General features: G+C 40.4%; 1 protein-coding gene across 3 annotated transcripts in view; it reads left to right on the forward strand.

Annotated features, from left to right (window-relative positions):
- Positions 1-16,698, forward strand: part of nlgn3a (neuroligin 3a) — a 131,543-nt gene extending 114,845 nt beyond the window's left edge. For all 3 annotated transcript variants that reach the window (XM_077610230.1, XM_077610231.1, XM_077610233.1), the window contains 2 exons: positions 1,959-2,748; positions 13,132-16,698. In XM_077610230.1, coding sequence (XP_077466356.1) covers positions 1,959-2,748; positions 13,132-13,990 — 1,649 coding nt within the window. In that variant the 3' untranslated portion in view covers positions 13,991-16,698. The remainder of the gene's footprint in view (positions 1-1,958; positions 2,749-13,131) is intronic.
- The last annotated feature ends 6,855 nt before the right edge of the window (positions 16,699-23,553 follow it).

A 23,553-nucleotide genomic window follows, 5' to 3' on the forward strand; every position in this document is an offset into this window, starting at 1 on the left:
GAAGTCATCAGGATCCAAACTCACAAACATACCTAGTCATGCAACTTTCAAAAACAGATCACCCATGCAGACAACTAAGTCTACTTACGAATGTGAACAAATGTAAATAGGATTGTAAATAAACACTTAATCTTTGCCAAGAAGAAATAAGCCTCCCGCTGCCACTGATTAAGGCTACCAAAGTGATATATCTGGCACTTAAGTCTTCTGTTTACCTCATAAACACAGAGACTTCAACAGCCACCCACACACTGATGCTGAAATATTACTTTCAAACTCTGCATGCCAGCATGTGTTTCCACACAACGTTTTGTGACGTTTGGTTACTGCCAATAATTACCTGCCTTATGATTCCGCCATCATTGGATTTCCATCATTGACATCGACGACATGGAAAAGTAAGAGAAGATGGTCAAGTGAATGGTTGTTGGGCTCTGATTTCAAAATCAGTAAAACAGTTTAGGTCCTGTAATGCTGAGACCAAATTCTGTCGTACCACAAACAGAGAGGATGTCACCTTTAATCTTTTCTATGGAATGGGAACATTTTTGACGGGATGTGATTCAATTATTGTGAGCAAATTATGTTTCCTATTTGGGATGAATGCCTAGTAGTGGAAAGTCGTCTTGGATTTTCTTCATTCTGCACAGCAACTAAGCAATAATTTGATTTGAGAGCGAACCCACGAGACTAGACTTGTTTGCGTTGCCTTCCACTACGTACACACAACACAAAGCTTCTATATTGACTAACTTCATTGGAGGTTTGTATGATATTGTGTTTATTGCTGTATATCACAAGCATGGGACCTTAGTGCTACCAGGTTGTATTTTCTTGGCAAGCAAATGTGAACAACTTCATTCCCTTTGCACTAAAGGAGTAGGAGTTTTCTTTTATTTATAGCAGTCCACCTACAAACCCTTCTAGAAGCCAGTGATTTTGCTGGTAAAACGTTTATGCAGATATATAGTTGTATGTATGAAAGCTAAATGTCACTAAGAGCAATAAAGAGAGACACCTTTAGGCACTAAGCTGAAATTTCCGAGTCGCGAGTAGACAATTTATGGGTGTCTGTAAATCCACAGTCCAGGTAAATCTTCACATTTCCACTCATTTTCACAACATTACTAATAAATACAATTCTTAAGAATCTGATTTATGCATTTTCACTAACAACTGGGACCAAGGGTAAACCGGGTAAGATACTCCCAGAAAGGAGCAGTCTAGACACTATTTTTCAAATTGTACGCTTACCTGGTTTTGAAATTTGAAGGCATTTAAATTTGTCTGTTAAAATAACTATTCTATTTTAAAAGGGAGATTGAAATTTACTTACGTTTTAGAGCCAGGTACTATTTGGATAACTTTGACATTTTCTTGCCAGCAGTCCAGGATCAACCACATCAAGTCAAATGCTTCTTCTAACTCCAGTTTACTTATGATCATAAACAAACAGCAGAGCATAAATATATGAGTACAAATGTACTAATCTCTGCACAAGTCACTTTGAAACCAATGTGTTTTGTTGTGTTCTTTCGGATTTTTTTGCATCGCTGCCGTTGAGTCATAACAAACACCTACCGTTACATATTTTCAGCATCTTCTTCTTAAAAGCACTCGGATTATGACTTTGGCAGTTGAATAGATGGGAAGGGAAATGACAGAGCTCTAGTGCTCTCGTCTGTCTGCGAACAGACTGTAAGACCAGGCCATCTGCACATTCATTACTACTGACATGATTCTATTATTGTAGCAATCTATTATTGCGGTATGGCGGAGCAAGTACTTGTTGTCAGGTTGGGCTTTGTTATTCATATCAGCTGTGCAGCTGACAATCAAGTCTCGAACATGACAGCAGCCAAATGAACATCCATTGTGTTGTCTTGTGTTGTGTTGCACCCAACTGAATTTTCAACGAGGCACACCAAGTATGATCTGTTTCTTGTGTTTTTCTGCAGGTCTCTTTCACCGAGCCATCATTCAGAGCGGCTCAGCCCTATCCAGCTGGGCAGTAAATTACCAGCCGGTCAAGTATACACGTCTGCTGGCAGAGAAGGTGGGCTGCAACGTCCTGGATACATCAGACATGGTGGATTGCCTGAGAAAGAAGAGCTCCAGGGAGCTTGTGGAGCAGGACATACAACCCGCAAGGTACCACGTGGCTTTTGGACCTGTGATCGATGGTGACGTCATTCCAGATGACCCAGAGATCCTGATGGAGCAGGGTGAGTTCCTCAATTATGATATAATGCTGGGAGTCAACCAAGGCGAGGGACTGCGTTTTGTGGAGAATGTGGTGGACTCCGAGGACGGCGTCTCTGGAAATGACTTTGACTTCTCTGTGTCGGACTTTGTGGACAGTCTGTATGGATACCCTGAGGGCAAAGACACTCTGAGGGAGACCATTAAGTTCATGTACACAGACTGGGCGGACAAGGAAAATCCAGAAACCAGGCGTAAAACCCTGGTGGCTCTGTTCACCGACCACCAGTGGGTGGAGCCGTCGGTGGTAACTGCAGATCTTCACGCTCGCTACGGCTCACCCACCTACTTTTATGCTTTTTACCACCACTGCCAGAGTCTCATGAAGCCTGCCTGGTCAGATGCCGCGCACGGGGATGAGGTTCCCTATGTTTTTGGGATTCCAATGATCGGTCCAACTGACCTTTTCCCATGCAACTTCTCAAAGAACGATGTCATGCTCAGTGCTGTGGTGATGACCTACTGGACCAACTTTGCCAAAACAGGGTGAGTAAATGATTATATTTAGTGTTGTTGCGATATAATTTTTTGATACCGCTTGCTATGTAGTGTCACCCGATGACGACACTGTACCCAAAACCATGCGGTTGAAAAGAATGAAAAGAAAATTTGCTTTCTTTTCTGTTCCTTCTACTTTTGTATTTTTATAGCACATGGAAAGCAAATCTCGAAAAAATACATATGGCTTTGTTGCGGTATTCATTTATTTTAGTACTTAGATTTTCATGCTGTATGGTAGGTAGCCCATTCCAATATTAGAATTAGTACAAAAAGAACTTTTAGGACCCTAATTGATGTAACTATCTTTACGATGTTTGGGAAATTCTATTAAAAAATAGGCGAGGGAAAAAGAAAAAAAACACACACACGCCCAATCGTACCACCCCCAAGTGAGAATTGACCCCACGCTTGCCCGCACTGAAGTCAGGCGAGTGAACCCCAACACCATCAGGTGGCATATATACAATAGGATTCGAGGATATTCATTGAGTTAATTTTAAATCAGAATAACCAGTGCTTTCAAAACTTGGTGCAGTATATTATCAGTGCAAAGCAGGAGAGAAAATCCAATCAGAGTCTCATTAAAAGGATTTTTGTGCCCCCTGAAATAGGAGGTAGCAGAAAAGAAGTGCCAAAAAAGGCTAAGTTTGGAAGTACTGAGGGAAAAACACTTTTTAAAAGATGGATTTTGCTAGGAATCTTATTGGAAAAAATGACATTGAATGCAAGAAAGATTGAATGTCTGTCTCATGAGTGTGTACTGTGCAATCTGTCCTCAACTCACAGTTTGGAATGAGTACAGGGCCTGTGTTTATGTACAAATCTGTGTACTTTGGTAGTTTTGTGGCTAAAGGGGGAGCTATAAAAAAGCTCTATGGTAATCAAGCCTTCGAAGACCCCAAGACTTATCACAAGAGACAACTGTTACCCTCACTAGTATTGATTTTTATTCAGCTTGGGCCCAGACTATCACTGGCGCCCAGGGTGACTCTTCCTTCCTCCATTCTCAATCTCACCTCTGGCTATCCCAAAGAACAAGGCAATTTTTCCACAAGTAGTCATCATTTTCAACAACACAAATTTACCTTGACATTGCATGTATACCAGATTATTATCGATCTCTTCTTGTGGGGCATGCTCTGTCAGGGTGAAAAAACAGTGTCGACATCATGCGCAGCTCAATCAGGTTGACTTTGACATCCAAAGGTCTGGCTCATAGGCCAGAGTGGCCACCAGCACAACTCGATGCACAAGCTGCTAATGACAGACAAGTACAGATGGACTGATATCCGCTTTGTGGCTCCTCGAGCGAGCCACTAAGGTCACACCAAACAGCTGTTTCCCCTGCCTGGCAGCTATCTTTTCTAGGCATACTCGGAGAATCTCTTTTATAGACAGACACAAAGAGTGTATTGCATGGCTCGTGGATCAATTTTTTGGTGTTCTTCATTAAAAGTCACTCCACATTAGGTTAGTGCAGACTAGTCGCAGTCAATCCACAGGGGGGATAATGTGAAGTAGTAGTATCTTGGTCTTTTTTGTGAACACATGCAAATCCTTTTGGTCAACGTCAAGGTTCTGGATGAGATTTAAACATGTCGCTACACTAACATATGTATACAAAAAAAAATCAGACATAGTAGACTTTTCACTGCGGGTTCAGAGAGCTTATTCAACACTTAATGCCTTATCGTGATCTGGAGAATCATTCATGGCAGCAAATTGGGAAAATTGTACATTTTATTAAATATTATTTATTTCATTCGCCACGAAATAGTGACCGTTTTACAGAGTGAAAAGAAGCCAATGATGTTTAAGCTAAGCTTGTTCTGACCCGAGCTACGTTTGATTTTATCCCGAGACTTCTCTGTTGGCTTAGCATCTTTCCAATAGTTCATTGTCCTTATTTAATTGACACTTGGGGATAAAGCTCTCACCCCATCACCGCCCAAGCCTGGTCTGGCTCTGGAGGACATCCCTTTAATTAGGACCCTCTTGAATTCCCTTTGACTTCTCAGATCACAACAGCAATGCTCCTCCCCCTTCTTCAAATACTCACGATGAGCTAACCCAGATCGCGCTTGTCCTCGACTGTAAATTGCCTGTCAAAACATGTGTGAAGTCATGTTGAGACACTTTTTGCTGCACCTCAATCGTGCATATGACAACGTGTTTCCCCTTAAAAGCCTTCACGACTCAGGTTTTATCCGTTATCTTTAGAGGGGAAATTCCATCCCTTTCCACATTTGTCTTCTGCATCATAATCATAAAATGCAAAGAAAATACTCCTCGTTACTCTTTCTATGAGTGTATAATTGTTTGTGTGACTATTAGTGTATGCGTTCGCTCTTTGTCGATGGCAGCAATGTTGATGTTGATTTATAAATAGACGAGTAGTTGAACAGTTGAATAATGCCTGAGTGCAGCTAGAGAAATGAAGACAAGCAAATGTGTGGATAAACAGGTAGATGGAAGACTACTTACTTGATCTTATGGATGAATGAAGGAATAAATAGAACATATAGATGGATGGAGGAACTGACCGATGAAAAGATGGATAGAAACGGTTGCACAGACCGACCGATAAACAGACAGACGGGGCCGAGATACATTGGTGTGACAGTCTGTTGAAAAGGAGGCAAAATGAATAAACTAGCTGAAGAATAAAGATATCATCCATCACAGCACAGATAACCATACCCCAGTTATCATGAAAAGTCTCCTACACCATTATTTAAACTGTGCTTCCAAAAACTTTTGTGTCCATACACTGCAACTTTCACAGTAGTGAAACAACAAATAAAAGCACAGCGTGTGCACCGACTTCCAAAAGCGCTGGTGGAGCACTTCAGAAAAAGACAAAATGATGAAAAGGCAGCAAAGATCAGTCACTACATATCATTAGTGCTATAAATATGTCAGTCCAAGTTTCCACTTGGTGTGTTTTTTTTTTACTGCTGGCTTGTGCTCATTTCCCTCTTCTGTGTGTGAGCTCTACCACATGCTGTGTAAGGTCTTGCTAGGTATAGTTAAAGAGCACAGCCTTGTGTTTGCTTGATTCTTTATTTATTCTTTTCCTTCTTCACCATCCCCGCTCCTCTATCTAACTCTCTTATTACTCTGTACAAAAAAAGACAAGTCGCAGGGGTGAAAATCTAAAGTATTGATTGTTTTGTCCTTAGCAACGATGTCTGCCAGCCCAACTGCAAATCTGTCTCGTGTGCACTTCAACACCCAATGACAAAGACATCTTGAATGATAGTGACACCGATGTGCAAGGCTGCTGTTTTCAAACCAAAGAGCATTGGGTTACTCATCCTCATACTTTTCTTGTTTTGGGGTTCCCAAGCTATGACCCGTGGCCCAACGCCAGCAATTGTTATTGTAAATTACCCAGCAACCATGGACGCCCCTGCTTCCAAGCTAATATTACGCCATTACTATTCCAGTCTGCACATTTTTGATTTGGATTTTTTTGTTTGACCTTTTGTTGACCGGATGCTGTGGAAGGGCTTTGGCTCGACAGTAACGTGAATGAGAAAACATATTAGATTGGCTGCTAATTGACCTCTTGGGCACAAGGCCACCTGTCGCCCTTCCATCGACTTTCTAAGAGAAAACAGCGTGCGATGAGAAAAAAAATGCAGTTAGAACATAACAGCGTGCCCCAATGTCCTCAACACTTAATCAATCACAAGTTCCACACAATTAAAATCGTTTAAAAAAATCAATTCACTGACTAATTGACTACTTTGCCCTTCCCTAACTAGAACCCAATCTGCGGGATTTGCAAAAGGACTGGACAGCTGTTTCTTTAGACAATTTTGGAATTGTACATTGATTGGCAATATTCCTTCATTTTCTGTACCGCTTATCTTCACAAGAGTCGTGGGGGTGCTGGAGCTTATCCAAGCCAAAAGCAGGCAGTAGGCAGTGACACCATGAGCTAGCCTACCATACATGTTTTGGGGATGTGGGAGGAAACCAGAATACCCAGAGAAAACCCACACAGGTACGGGGAGAACATACAAACTCCACACTGAAACGTTGGTATTCACTGGAGATTGAACCTTCAATCTCAGAACTGTGAGGCGGCATGCTAACCACTTGTAGACCACGCCGCCTGATTAGTGATATCGTGGTGCAGATTTGGATCTGCGTCTAGTGAGGCAAAGACTGGTGTCGCTTGTAGGGTGTGGATACCATTGATCGGTATCCATGCTATGGGCTGAATGTAATGAGGTGGGGGACGTAAATCTGCACACCAATGACCATAATCATGTGCCTTTTTGTGATAGACACTACATTTAAGAATGTGAAAGTGGCTGTTGATGAGGTGGTTTCACTACTGAAAAAGGTTTACTGATAAGTTCTTAAATGAGTTGTTGTGATTTTCTGGAAGAAAAACAAATTTATAAGAAATGGTTTGGAATCTGCGTCCTCCAAGTCCTCAGCACACTCCAAAGTCACAGCGTTTCGCTTCGCATCACTTAGCCCGTTGAACTGAAGGCCGCCATTAAATATAAAGCATGCATCACTCAGCCCTCCGCCACAGCGTTCATCCACACGAAGGGCAAAAGAGCACGGCCTGATAATTTGCACGCTGTTCTACGAGGCTGCTGACAAGCACTAGATAAAATGTGTTTAAGAAAAATTAACTCAGAATGCAGGGCAAGGTGTTTGTGGTGAAAATTAAAATGAAATGCTTACTTTGTGTTACCTGGTAAGTCGATAAACAGCCGCAGGGCATGCATTTGTTACACAACGGTAACAACAATAACCTCAACCTTCAAAAGGCTTTAACTTTGCATATTTTAGCAGCTTAGCAAAATGAGCATCAGTGCCTCAGATTTAATGCGCCTCCCTTCATGTTATATGGTGAGGCTATAACTCAGCTTGGGAATTCAGGGATGTAGAATGTAGTAAAAGTAGATTTTTGTCTTCTGCCTTGGGGCGCCTAAACGTGTCATTTCAGATTTGGTGATGGCTAGGTCTATGATCATTCAAGCGCTTCAAATTACAACCGGATGAAAAGGGGAAGGAGGTACATGGGAATTGGGGGGAAGAAGAAACGGGAAATGATATTCATTCTATCCCCTTATCTACCTTTTACATCAGCGCTTGAAGACAGGATTTGGAATAGATAATAAGTCTCGAGTAGTTGGAACTAACATACACATAAAAGATAGGTATAGTGGAGTTACTTATCCACTTGGAGAAAGCTTTTAAAAATGTCATAGACGCCTGCAGTCATTGACACATCTTTTAACGTGATCGCAACTGCTGCATGTTTTGTATTGAAACCGAATGCACGTGCGTCTCTCGGGTCAAGTCGTTACATTTGCGTCTTTTATACAGAGTCACTCCAGCATAGACAGACAAGTACATGAGCCAAAAAGATTGAAAAAATGACTGTACAAACTTGCTCAATCAGCAATACAAACACACAGAAGCACATCAACATGCCTCACTAGCCAAAGCCAGCGTGGGTCAGCAGGTCAGGAAGATGCAGGTGGTGAATTCTGGTAACCCGAGCATATGAAACACATCAGAAGGAAAATGAAATGGTATTAAAACAGCTTCTTTTATGGGTGTAATAATCCTTCAATGCTTGGAGTTCAGCCACCGCTCCAATGTTCATTCAGTTGAGACGGGAGGTTTGACAGGACGCGTATTATACGATAACGCAGGTTAACAGGACCATAAACATCAATTATGCCAATACAGTTAAATATACTTGATTACTTTTTTAATTGCAAATATGCCTCGCGGTGAGCTTGTCAACCGTAGAGTCAAACTTGTCAACACATGCACATGGCTGTGTAGTTTGTTATCAAACTGCCAAGAAAGCCCACCGGCTGTTGTCAGTATTAAGCGGCATTATTTAATACTGTGCAAAAAGGGTTACGTCATCATAGCATGTGCTATAAATGGCGCAATGCCTGTGATCCTAAATGCTTTGAATTTCTTCACGTCGTAGCATGACAAAGATTTGTTATTTTTGAAAGAAAATACTGTACTTTTTGAAAATTAATCAAATGTAGTTGAGAAGCATATCGAAATTTCTTGGACCACTGATAATGAAGAAAATGTTTAACTCTTTCACACACGAATTATGACTTTTAGGATGAATTAATGTTGGTCATTCGCCCCTCCCAATCAAAATAGGCGTGACATCTTTCTCCATAGATGGCATGCAATGAGTCAAAAGCGTAGGTGCTCATAAAAAAAGATGTCATCTTCCCTTTTAAGGGAACATTTAACATTTTTATAAAATAATAATTTAAGCCTCACTGTGCCCCATATTTACAAAGATCTCAAATACCCTGCACTAAATTCTAAGTACACTCAGACAGATTGTGTGTGGTTTTGCCAGACGTGGTGTGCGTGTTCTACTTTTTATTTGCTCTGATGTTTTTTTTTTGTGGAACATAGAAAGGCATCACTAAATGGGAACAAGGTTTGAAATGATGGTATTGGATGTGTTTTGTTGTCGACAAACATATGCAGAAATCTAGTTAATTTTGGTAAAGCCCACAACCGCATAAAAGACCTTTTTTGTTTGATTTCACTGCATTTATTTCATTTTTGAAGTAAAATACAGTAATCCCTCAAATATTGTGGTTAACGTAGACCAGACATGGCCGCGATAATCAAAAAATTGCAAAGTAGGGTCACCACAATTATATATATATTTTTCTTCAGTGCTGAGTCCTAGTAGCAAGAGTGGCTTCCGCTTACGAATTTCAGCGTGGATTTTCATACTTAGTATTGAATAAGTATTGAATTCGCAATAAGTGAAGGTGCCATAATCAAGGGGTTACTGTATGATAAAATTCAAGTCTGAAAATGTTCAAAAAATAGTGATGCAATGACCCTGACATAAAGAATGCAGACCTGGAAGAAGTCTCGGATGATTCAGAAAATCTCAAATTGATATACTGAACACACTGTATGTCACTATCATATTTCTATTATGCCATTTTACAGAATGCTTACGCAAATAGAAAAATCTGCATTCCCTATCATAACTCATTTTCTCGGTGACTACCTTCCCGCGTGTACGTTATGGTTACACAGTGTTGACATTTGCTATTCCTGAAACAGCCATCGCAATTCATTTCATGTTTAAATTATTACTATACATTGGCTTTGCTAAATGAATCAATTTCATATGCTACGGGGCTATGGCATGTTTTTGTGAGCAATTTTCTACTGCACATACAACAAACCTTTCATGCCCTTTAATGTCTTTTTTAAACACCAAATTTGCATGAAATATGCAAATTGTTGCATGGCTGATTTTGCTCAACTGTCATTGGAACATTTTGTAGGGTGGATTACGATTGTTCCAAGTTATTGTTTTATGGTTAGGTTGTGGTTAACTGCATCAATAATCGGTAAAAAAAAAATGACCATCCCTTGTGTTAAGTACATAAGACCTCGTCTCATCTCATCTCATTTTCTGAACAGCTTTATCCTCGTCAGGGTCATGGGGGGTGCTGGAGCCTATCCCAGCTGACTCTGGGCCAGAGGCGGGGACACCCTGAATCGGTCGCCAGCCGATCGCAGGGCACAAAGAGACGGATACCCATTCACGCTCACACTCTTACCTAGGTGCAATTTAGAGTGTCCAATCAGCCTACCATTCTTGTTTTTGGAATGTGGGAGGAAACTGGAGTACCTGGATTAAACCCACACAGGCCAGGGGAGAACATGCAAACTCCACACAGGTCGGCCAACCTGCACTTGAATCCAGAACCCCAGAGCTGTGAGGCCGACACGCTAACCACTCGCTTGACCGGCCCGCCCATACATAAAACCATTCTGACTAATTAACAATCAATTTTCCCCCTCCAAATCAAGGTCAACTGTTGACTTCACTGATGAGCTGTTCTTTTTCTGGCACTTGTTCATCAGTGTGACAAGAATTTTCAAAGGTACACTGAAAAAAAGAACTTGAAATTGCAAGTCAACCTTTTTCAGTTATATTTGCAAGAAAAACCTGCAAATGCAAGTAAATTATCAATGAAAACTTCCCATTCGGTCCATGAGCCACTTGGTGCTGGTCCATCGGAGAAATAAACATTAACATTTTCAATCTCGCCCTCTACTTGAAATAAGAAAAGTTGTTGTAATAATATGCTTGAGACTTTTTTTTACCGTCGTAAACGTCATCCATGCACTATCCACAAACCAACATTTATCTTTACCTTTACCTATCTTTGTGTTCTTGAAAAGCATTCATTTTCAGATGAAGCACCTTTTCTAAACTACATCTAGCACTCTATCTAACCCTCCTGTCCGTGCACACAGATTGGATTGCTAGATTTAGCCCAGTGCCTTTTAGATCTTTTTTGTTATCACAATTCACCAAATTGACCTAGCTTAGAAGAGAGCTTTCATAGCGTATATGGACCTGCCTGGAATTCCCATTAACTGAGATTGCTCTGACCCCCACATTGTTGTTACTCGTGCGTATGTACATGGGCAGAAGAGATTTACATAGGTGTGTTTGTGTGTGCGTGTTGGTAGCCGGCAGGCTGCAGACAAGCACTTCACCATTGACATCCTGTTCCCTGGCATGTTGTGTACAGGGAGATCAATATGACCTTACCTCCACCAGCCGCTGCTTTAAAACTTAATTACTGATATTCAGCTACAAAGTCATCATAGTCTGCCTGTCAATATTCATTGGGGATCATTACAGGACTAATAAAAGTGGTTATTTACAGGCTGCTCTTCTGACACGGGCCCAGGTCCAGGGATTCAGCTTTAGCCATCTCAATTTGTTTTACCATTCTCTCTTTCTCTCTCTCTCTCTCTTTCTATCTCTATCTCATTCCCTCACCCTTCCTTCCTATTCACCTCTCCCAGAAGCACTGACCTGAAAAAGAAAAATTGACAGCATAAAAACGAACATAGCACTGAATTCTTCTGACATGGTTTTTAATTCTCTCGTTTTCACGTTTCCAAACACAACAAACAGTGCCAGACATGCACTGTGACCGACGCATCCCTAAATCCCAGAATAAATTTTGACTTGGCGTGCTGCTGACGTGGCAGTCAAGCTTGCAAAGGGATATTTTATGACATTTGGAGAAATGTCACACGGCTCCTTGCGTCTTCTCAACCTCTTGGATGCCGATGATTGTTGTGTTTTCAAGGCTGTGGTATTTTTTCTCCTGGACTATTCTTTCTATTCAAGCACTATAGCAGTGAATGTGGAACTCACTTCATCTAACAACACTTTACAGAAAGAAGGACGTGTTTGATTGTGGGAGATTGCTTGATGATAACCGGTTCAATACATCAGCGGCTTCACTGTAATTGAAAAGGACTTAACGCTGAGACGTCAAAAGTGAAACAGTGAACTCATCTCGTCTCATTTTCTTAACCGCTTTATTCTCATTAGGGTCGTAGGGGGTGCTGGAGCCTATTCCAGCTGACTCCAAGCCAGAGGCGGGGGACATTATAAATCGGTGGCCAGCCGATCGCAGACAGTGAACTCTTTAGTGCAGATGTAGTACTGCATCCAACCCTAAAAATCTTGCTTTTGATCTTTTCCTGAGTGTCACACACCCACACAGTATGCCGCTCAGTGTCTTGATTAATATGGTCCACTTTACACTTTCCATCAGTTCACTAGAAGCCTATGTGCACTGCACTGCATTCCCTGAGCAATTAGCAGAAGGGCTGTACCAGTGTTGGATTATCAACAACACAATGCCTCCTGATGTGAGTCCTGAAGCCTGCTGACTTATTCATGAATGTTTTCTTTAAAAAAAAAAATGAATTCCTTGTTTTTTGTGGGCAGACTGCATCCGAAGTGCATTAAGAGCAACATCTGGGCAGGGAGACAAAGTGGAGAGTGCAGTCGCTCTAGAGGTTCACGGACGGCATGGCTAAAAGCACAGTCTACCAATACCTGCATTGAGATCGTGTGTATGAGAGATCAGCTTGCTTGGGGTTTACAGGATTGGACTCCTGGAAGTTTAGCCGCCTTTGTATACATCAAATCGTATTCACTGTTGTTCCATTAAAAAACAAGCCGCAAGTTCAAGCCCCTTTTCAAGGTCTCAAAATAAGTTAGTCTTTTGAGCAGGACTGCAATCAATAAAAAACAAAAGTGTTGCCAATGGATTACATCCAATTACGTGATCAGCCCTGTGCTCTCATTTTTGAGTCTCTTCTGACTTGACCTTTTTACACAGAGTTAAACTGGAACATGCCCTAATTCATGAATGCGGTCATTCATTGTTAATGCCAGTCAGGGTTAGGATCACGGCTAGGTCAAATGATTGTGTCAACCTGGTTGCTCTTGTTTTTTCTTTTTTAAATGACCTTGCTTCTTTTTCTTCTCTGCAGAGATCCCAACAAACCAGTTCCCCAGGACACAAAGTTCATCCACACCAAAGCCAACCGCTTTGAGGAGGTGGCCTGGTCCAAGTACAATCCCCAAGACCAGTTGTACCTTCACATCGGCCTGAAGCCGCGAGTGCGCGACCACTACCGAGCCACTAAAGTGGCCTTCTGGAAGCACTTGGTGCCCCACCTGTACAATCTTCACGACATGTTCCACTACACCTCCACCACCACCAAAGTGCCCCCACTGGATACCACACTGAACACCCTGTCCACCAAAAGGCCCAACGGTAAGACCACCTGGCCCTTCAACACCAAGCGACCCCCCATGTCGCCGGCCTACAACAGCGAAGATAAAGACAACTGGAGTGACGACAACGAGTCCGGGCCTCTGGTGGTGGAGAACCCGCGGGATTACTCCACCGAGCTCAGCGTCACCATCGCGGTGGGGGCTTCGCTGCTCTTCCTCAACGTCCTGGCATTCGCCGCCCTCTACTATCGCAAAGACAAACGGAGGCAGGAATCGGGCCACGGCCAGCCCAGCCCACAGCCCCAGACCACCGCCAACGACATTGGGCACCACGCGCCCGAGGAGGAAATCATGTCACTGCAGATGAACCAGACGCACCACGAGTGCGAGGCGGGGAACAGCAACGACGGAGCGCTGCGCTTGGCCTCGCTACCCGATTACACGCTCACTCTGCGGCGCTCCCCGGACGACATTCCCCTCATGACGCCTAATACCATTACCATGATTCCTAATTCCTTGGTGGGCATGCCAAACCTCCACCCATATAACACCTTCACGACGGGCTTCAACTCCACCGGCCTGCCTCACTCCCACTCGACCACACGTGTATAGCTTTAAGGAGGCCAAAAGAGTCAGCGATGCCCATGAGGGAGGAGCGAAGGATTCGACAAAAGAGAGTGGAGGATTGTGTTTTATAAATACCACAGCGGAAGTGGGAGGGCAGAATAAAAGGTGAAGAGATATATCGAGACTTTTACTACGACGAGGGTCGCTGAAAGCTCTCTATGGATGTCAAGTTGTGCAGGGCTGCCAAATTCAAACTGCTACCTTTCTCCTCCATTTGGGCGGGTGGGGCTGTATTTTGTGTTGTGTCATTTTTTTTTCTAAAAAGAAAGAAGATCAGCAAGAGATCATTCGATTAAAAAAGCCTTTTATGTGGACTGAAAGGACAGCCACATTTTTTTGTTCTTGAATTTAAACAAAAAGACAAAACAACAAAAAAATGAAACAAACAAAAGTGCATTTTAATTTCCCAATCCTCATTCCTCCTGTGGGAGACACATAAAGAACAATGGCCTCTGCATCAATGCCATCACGATTTTAATTGCTACTTTCTTTTGATTTCAATGCCTTACAAAGCTTTTTTTAAGTATTTTTTGTCTTAAGAGACTAAACCAAGAGAAGTATAAGAGAAAGACTGACTCCAGGATGAGAAATCAGAGAATATGATGCAGATGTAGAGATTTGAAATCCCGTTTTGGGCAACTTTTTTTTGGTTTTGTTTGCAACACAACATGAATCGTTTCATCTAAGTGGGGGGTTTAGTTTGCATAGAAAGTTTTGCCAAGGACAACTATGGCTTGGAGACAAATGCGTTGTTCCTGTGATTGTTTTTGTTAAGAAAGTGCATCTCTCACAGCCAAATTGACAGGTCTGATCTCAGCCAAGTGCGCACGTACGCTTGCTGCTGGTTTGCAGTATGCCACGAGAGGTGAGTGACTGAACAGGTGAGTATGAGTGAGCGTGTGTGACCACTTTTTTCATTTTTACTAAGTTGTACAGCGTGCTCTTTGGGGTTTGGGGGTGGGGGGGTCAAGGCAGAATACTTTTTCCACGTTGTCGATTTTGGTTGCCCACCAGTCGTGTTTCTACTGCGTCTATTGGTGTCTGTCTTGGCGAAATAGCACTTTTGGGTTTGTTCGAGGTTTTTTCGTTAGTTTTATTCAAAGTTATATATGTCTAATTTTGCTTAAAGATGATAAAATAAATATTATTTTACATGTAAGAGAAAAAGATAGCTTAAAGAAACAACTGAACTAACTGGTGTGTGGACTTTGTAAGACTTCTTTAATAGCAGCAAACAGTGGCCTGTTTGCACTGAGAAAGCCTACATCAGTGCACACTTGTATTTCTTTCAATATATATAAATATCGGCATACATACATATATGTATAGGGCTTTTATGGAGATACACCTAATTACATAGAAATAAACAAAAAGACTAACAGGAATAGTTTCAATGATTCAACAATCCCCACTTAAAAACACTCAATGTCTTTGTTAGAGCTCTATATATATATTTCTGTATGAAATATTTAATATTTATTTATGTATACCAGATGCATACATGCTGATTGTGCCATGTACCAAATTAAAATGGTTTAAAAAGAAAAAAAAGTCATAGAAAGTTTCACACGTTTTCATTTCGATACCGTCTTTTTGAGGATTTCCTATTATTTCGACTTGATTGAGTTAGGAGGGGAAAAAAAGATGAAATATTCTCACAGCGCGAGCAAGTCTCAGCCTCAGGACATCCTCAACCCCTCTTCCCTTCTCTCTCTCTCTCTTTCTCTCTCTCTCTCTCTCTTACTCTCAATTTCTCTGCTAAAATCTTTGCAGAAATTGCCTAACAGCTTGGGGCCTCTGTGCATAACCCTACATTTTACTGTAATTCATGCAAAGTAGTGCCACAAAAATGAGACATTGTTTAGCGATTGTATCGATGTACACATTGCATCGTTTATTTTAATCATTATTCTTGGGGGACGAGGGGTGGAGCTATTGATTCTGTCATTAAAAGTGACAATTTGCAATTACCACGGCTGCATGGTAGAAATTACCTCCCAAAGCGTCTATAAGAACAATAACGCAATCTGACCGCTTGAAACTAGATCAGCTTTTTAATGGTACATCAACATTATTCTATTAAAACTTTGATTTAGCAATTAGAGGGCAGTAGAGTGAAAATCCCAATCTTCATCAAAAATCCTGCTTGAGATAGAAAGAGAAGGGGTTATTTGAGGGAAGATGCTAATGGCTTGATCTGAATGAGTCATCTAGTTTATTCTTATCCTTCGTTTCTTTGGGTCATAACGCATTGAAAAATCATCAAGAAAAAATATACAGATGAGTCTACCTGCTTAAAAGATGATCATGCTTTTAATTGTTGCCCTGTTCATCAACTGCATCTGAACTTTGATTCAGATTGTGAATTGTGTAAATTTCAATGAATTTGGTGGCAAAAATACTGTTGGAAACCAAACATGAATTAGTTTAGTTATTATTTCTCTTTCTTTTCATTTTGTGAGGACATTTTACAGCGTTTTAGGACGGGTATAGTCATGTGTCAACCGTCACAAGGGACTTGAAATAAAACAGGACTGAATTGTTTGCTTTCAAGTTCAATTGGAGATGTTTAATAATGATTATAGTAATAAAAATGTTGTTTACTTTTTAAGAATTATACATTTTGTCATTCAGAATATCTCCCTTGAAGGGCCTGGAAAGTATGGACAAAATAAAATTGTAAAAATAATAACGCTCTTTGCCTTCAGTGAATTTCTGAAGTCCATGGCAATATTCAGTTTCTGCTCGTTTGTAGGATGAACCTTCACGTATGAATGGAGTACTTTTGTGAAACCTACTAAAGTCAATTTGAAAGTCTACTTTTCACTCCATCTACTTTCCTCCAAACCCATTGTGGTATTAAGTACCGTCAATACCTACCAATCATGTCGCCTGTGGCAGACTGGTTACATAAAGACGTTAGACTAGTTGCTAGGGAAGTTGTCCTTTAAAATATTTCAAAGCTATGTTGCCCTACGTCTGATCTGCCTTCATCACTAGGTCAGTTTCAACTCACGAACACGTATACTTCGGAACAGGGCTAAAATTGAGTGGTCTAGATGCGAGTGAGCTATGAAAAGGAAGCAAATGTCGTGGGATGGCAAGTTGTTTTTACCACTTACTTCTCCCATATGCTGCAGCAGCAGAGCAGATGTCACGAGCAATTGGCTCGGTAGACCCAGTCACCTCTGTGGACTCTTTTTTTTGGGAGGATCCATGTACTTGTGAAGCGACATCATTACATCCAGTGGACCAATGGGGAAGAACTACAGAAAGACTGAGTTTGAGGTCAAATCTGTTTTGCCATCAGCAAGCTCTGAGAAATTAGACCAAAGTTGGTGCCACTTCAAATGTAATTCTTTGATTGAATAGCTTGGTCTTTTCCTGCCAAAAAATCCAGAATATGCTGCTTTCTGTGTCAGAAAGACCAGTACCAGAGCACAACAAATTAAGCAGATTGTTGTATTATCACTGATCCTGCTAGGAGATTTCTTAGCAGAGTTGCTGTAGCTTTCGTACGGTGGCCCGTAAGTGCCAAACATTTTTACATGTAAAAAATAATAATAATAATTCAAAGTTAGGCAAAAAATACACTCAGCGCTGATTGCACGAATTTAGCTCAGAGGTTGGAATTTATGAACAAGAAATTTATTCTGCTTCCAGCATAGTTGTTTATAAAAACATTATCAATGGTGCAAAGAATATTGTTTTGGGGTACAGATTACTAAACAGTTGGTACGGATTACGAAAGTGTTAATACAGTTTATTAAACTGTGTGTACAGTTCATTAAACTGTGGGTAAAGATTACTAAACTGTCGGAACAGATTACTAAACAGTGGGTACAGATTACTAAACTGTGGCTACATATTACTACTAAACTATGGGTAGAGATTACTAAACTGTTGCTACGGATTACGAAAGTGTTGATAGTTTATTAAACTGTGTGTACAGTTGATTAAACTGTGGGTAAAGATGACTAAACTGTAGGAACAGATTACTACTAAACTATGGGTACAGATTATTAAACTGTGGGAACAGATTACTAAACTGTGGGAACAGATCACTATACTATTTACAGTTTAGTATTCTGTGTGCACTGATTTCTGAACTGTGTCTACAGGTTAGGACTATCTTGGACTATCTTTGTAACACAGCCCACCATCCCCTGGCCTAAAAACTGCTTGTCTTCTTCGTATAGATCAAGAAGATCAATGGTTTAGAGATAGCAGAGACGACTGAAAGAGAATAAATCGTATAGGCTCTCAGAGTGTCCAAGTGGCAAATAATTAAGCGGGAAACAAGTACTTTTGATACCTCCGCAGCCTTATCTGTCCTGTATGGGCGACACGTAAAACCTCGACAAGGTGTGACACTTCATTTCTCCTGGCGCGTGTTCCACCTCCGATGGTAAGTTTCACGGAAAGATTCAAGGCTATATATTGTTGTTTCTACCACCAGTCGTATTTCAAAATATTATCTTGTTGCTTGCTTGCTTTTGTTATGTGTGTTATTTGCAATGATGTATATGTATGTCGATGTCAATGACATCTATGTACGCCAATTTCAATGGCATCTATACGTGTAAGGTCAAGGACGTCTGTGTCAATCAATTCATGACAAATTTCTCATACATTTTTACCAGTGGTTACATTTTCAAATTGATTTTCATGGCAGTTCTACAAAATATTTACAAAACTGTTCGAAATAATCTTATGAGCCAGCCAATTTTGTAGTGGTTCTTTCGCCTGACTTCGGTACTTGGGATAGATTCCCACTCTGTGGCAATGTGATTCTAGGTGTGCCCTACGACTGATTGACCAGTCTGCGGCGTAATCCGTCTTTCTCCCCAAGTTATTTGGAAAATGAAATGAAAGAATTATCATGTGAATTTTGTCGTGATTTCCAGTAAATGGTGTGGGTTTTTTTAGCGGAAAAGCGGAATGAAACCCCTTGTCACTCTGCTGTGATGTAACGGAAGTCCAAGTGCATGGAAAGCCGCGTGACTCACATTCTTCCACAGTGATCGACCCTGAAGAGGTACGCTGGTTTCCTGTTGCATACAATGAAGTCTGCACAGTCTGAGTGCAAAACAGAAACTGACGCATTGTGGGTGGATTTGGCATTTCTGTGAGCACTCGTAATCATCTAAATAAGGTGACCGTTTTTCTTTGCCTCACCTTAACTACTGCACTGATTTTCCCTTTTGAAAAATAGTCCTATCATCCGGAATTTTTTGTCATTATCTCCCCTTAGTTTATATCCACGTAGGAAGTTTCCAAGTGTTGGGGAAAAAAAGCGTGAAATTCCTTTTTGCTGCACCAGCTCCAACAAAAAAAGAAAATAGCTGTTCATTTGATTTTGACAACTGTGCAGATGGAAAACGCAATCACATTTTCCCAGGTTGAATTGTTATGTCACCCATGAAAGGTGAGCTACTGTTTGTCATACGGTAAACTGTGTCATTAGTCTAGCAACATCCTCAGAGGAAAAATCATGTGGTTAGAAGTCGAGCCAAGTCATTCATTGTGTTTTTTTTTTAAGCAAGTGATGTGTTATTTGTGGAGGAAACCGCAGTCAAGCTGTTAGGTCGGCCATTTGTTCACGTTGTGTTGGCTGCTGTGCTGCAATATCAAATCTTATTTGGAGAATTTTGATGCCTCTTCAGATTTTAGACTCTTCACCCTCTCATGCTATTTTCTTAGTTTAACAAAAGAGTGAAGTGGAAATCAATGTGTCTGCAATAGCCTCACCGTGCAGGCCGTATCTCGACTTCATTTAGCCCTCGTCCGATAACAATAAGTGTCTGCTCTCTGCTATACTCAATTACACCTTCATTAGGTGGTTAACTTGCTCCCAACCAAACATCAATGTGCATGCAGATTTTAAGTCTGTGTGACATTAATTAGGAAGACAGCTGAGTCCGCAGGTGAAGGGAGTGAGGGCCACGTGGTGATACGCATTATATCTTCATCACGCGGACCATTCAATGTCTGGGAGCCGTGTCTCCGGTCTCATCATGACATCAATTCATTTTAATGTTTCTACTGATGAACTCGGTTCCTTCATCATTTACTCCAGGGCGTCGCCAAACAAGATGAGAGACTTACACTGTAACCTCTTTCTTTCAGGGTCTGCCAATCAAATTCTTGCTTCATTACAATTAGCACATAAGTAATGAGTATTTGTTTGTGGGTTAGAGCTCAAAATGAATGGAATCCACTCACCATAGTGTCAAATTACATCCAAACACTGAAGGCTACAAATGGTAGGATGTACTTTGCAAAGCTTCCTGATATAAATCAGTATTTGAAAGAATGTTGGCAAACAGTTAGTACATCTGATTCACAGTCTACAAGGCCGGTTTGTCCTGTGCTTGTGTGGGGTGGGGGTTCTCTGCATTCTCAAGCTTCCTTCCACATTCCAAATACATGCATGCTAGCTTCAGTGAAGACTATAATTGTGACTCTCAAGGGATAATTCACATGCATAATTGAATATGAGTATGATCTAACCCAAAAAAAGGAACTGCACCACAACCGGACACACAAGATGCCACATGCAGCAAGAGATTAGAGGATGGAATGATGGGGGCTTTGTGACAGTTTTTGAGGAAAAAGTTGGGAAAAAAAAGACTGGGCAAAATCCTATAGATGGAGTATATTTATTGTAAGGCTTTTTTTCTTGAAACAAATGACCATGTATAGTAAGGCTTTAAAAAAAAACTGACCATGTATAGTAAGGCTTTTTTTCTTAAAAAACAACATAGTATAGTAAGGCTTTTTTCTTAAAAAACGACGATGTATAGTAAGGCTTTAAAAAAAAAAAAGACATAAAAGGCTATGTCGTTTTTTTGGAAAAAAAGCTTTACTATACATGGTCGTTTTTTTAAGAAAAAAGCCTTACAATACTATGTCGTTTTTAAAGAAAAAAAAAGCCTTACTATACTGTCGTTTTTTAAGAAGAAGAAAAAAGCCTTACTATACATGGTCGTTTTTTTAAGAAAAAAGCCTTACTATACTATGTCGTTTTTTAAGATAAAAAGCCTTACTATACTATGTCGTTTTTAAGGGGGAAAAGCCTTACTATATATACCATGTCGTTTTTTAAGAAAAAAAGCCTTACTATACTATGTCGTTTTTAAGAAAAAAAGCCTTACTATACTATGTAGTTTTTAAAGAAAAAAAGCCTCACTATGCTATGTCATATTTAAAGAAAAAAAGCCTTACTATACTGTCGTTTTTTAAGAAAAAAAAGCCTTACTATACTATGTCATTTTTTAAGACAAAAAAGCCCTACTATACATGGTCGTTTTTTAAGAAAAAAAGCCTTACTATGCTATGTCGTTTTTAAGAAAAAAAAGCCTTACTATACTATGTCGTTTTTAAAGAAAAAAGGCTTACTATACTGTCGTTTTTTAAGAAAAAAAGCCTTACTATACATGTTCGTTTTTTTAAGAAAAAAAGCCTTACTATACTATGTCGTTTTTAAGAATTAAAGCCTCACTATACTATGTCATTTTTTAAGACAAAAAAAAACCTACTATACATGGTCGTTTTTTAAGAAATAAAAGGTAAGACCTTGCAAATGTTTTTTTACATAACTTTGTGTATTGACCCCTTTTTTGTTTTCCAGATTTCCACCCAAGGGGGACAAGGTTTCCTGTCTATGTACAGATAGGCTGACGCACCCCCTCATGTCTCGGTGCTGGGTGTTACGCGAGAACCAATCTGAGTTTTTTCAAAATAAAAGGTAAGACCTTGCGAATGGTGTTTTACTTAACTTTGTGTATTGACCCCTTTTTTCCAGAATTCCACCTGGTGCCAAGGGGAGTTTCTTTGTCCATTTGAAAATGGATGAAGGCAAAACTGATTTTTAAAAATGCTGGATGGCCTGCGCGAACCTATCTCCAAAGTTTTTCAAAATAAAAGTTTTTCAATGTATACATGTTTGTCTTTATCTAACAAAAAATGCAAGTAACAATCCAAGTTAAAAAAAAAATATTTACAGGTAAACATTTTAACTTTAGCATACTTAGTTGGCATTACATTGAAGTGTTGATTGGTTCAGCCAGTCTTTTCTCTGGTTTGTCCACCTGTAGACATAAGACAAGACATTTTAGTTAAAGGTTCACAAAACAATTTTGCACTTACAATTAATTTTTGTAAAATACACTTCGAAAATAAAATTAGAAGTTTAAAAATTGAAAATATCTTATAATAATTTGTTTTTCATTTCAAAATCCATGCAGCATGTATGCAGCAAGACCACAATAATCATCACTACTACATCATCTTCAAAACATAGACATTGAGTTGGGAGGAACGTCATCTTCAAAACATAGACCTTGAGTTGGGAGGACATAACTCTATCGTGGAGCACGGTAAGCAAGCCACGTCATTTGACCACGTCTTTTCCACATTCAATATGGGCGTGGTTACGTCTATCGCAAGACGGCAGTGTAAATTGCGCACATGCGCAGTGCTTCGTCTTCTCCAACAGCCATTTCTATGCTGACGGAGGTCTAGCACACCACGCCAACGAGGTAAGGCGTTAAGCAATTTACCGGCCCAAGTGCGTTTCTTTCACGTTACCGGGAGATTTTTTAGGAATCAATTGAGCTAAAACGCCAACAAATCTGTTAGTTTAATGCCTTAAATTTGGGCTCATTGTCCCCACCGGCTGTGTGCCGCATGTGACAAGCTATCTTAGCATTAGCATTAGCGTCACGACAACGCTTTTTCCATTTGACCACGTCAAGCGTCGTCGTCGTCTTGATGTTAATACTAAGAGATCTAGTCCGTTTTCTCCATTGTCGAGTCGTGTAGAAAGACTTTTAATTGATCCAAACAAAGCCTAGATATAAACGGACAGTTTGCTGGGTAAAGGCTCACTCAAAAATGACATCCACAGGCACGACTTAGTTCCCGGTGTGTTTGGATAACTTTATTCATCCCGTATGTTGCATGTACTGATAGTTTTCACTGCGTGTGTTAAACAAATCATTTAATCAAACATTGTTAAGCCAACGTTCTCCTAGCTGTTAACTTGAGTCTGTATATTTAATCGCCTTGTTGGAAAAGGAAAATTAGCACGGAGCACTCACTAACTTATTTTCATTCTTTATCTTGATCATTTATTGTAAGATTTCTTTCATGTAATAATTGTTTGTCAACTCCCAAATAGCTTGGTTAAATCAAGATGCAGCTCTTCCCGTGTGCCCCAGGATACTCAAACCCTTGAGGTTACAGGTAAAACTAATCCCATCTGTTGAATCTCCAGTCTCTGTATGACAACTTTTGCTTTTCTTTTGCACACATCAGGTCCATGTCCAGATGATCTTCCCAGGTTGCCCACTTGAAGATGATGCCTCTCTTGCATGATGTGGCGTCTCTGAACTCTGTAAGATTTATCTAACTGTATTAGTTGTTTGGCAACTCCTAAATAGCTTTGTTAAATGAAGTTTTCCCCGTTTACCATCATCTTTGGTCTTCTCATCAAGGTAAAACTAGATTTAACAAAAACGTGAGTCTATTTGTTGAATCTCCAG

The sequence above is a fragment of the Stigmatopora argus genome, chromosome 9 (assembly GCF_051989625.1).
Source record: "Stigmatopora argus isolate UIUO_Sarg chromosome 9, RoL_Sarg_1.0, whole genome shotgun sequence".
Taxonomy (NCBI): Eukaryota; Metazoa; Chordata; class Actinopteri; order Syngnathiformes; family Syngnathidae; genus Stigmatopora; species Stigmatopora argus.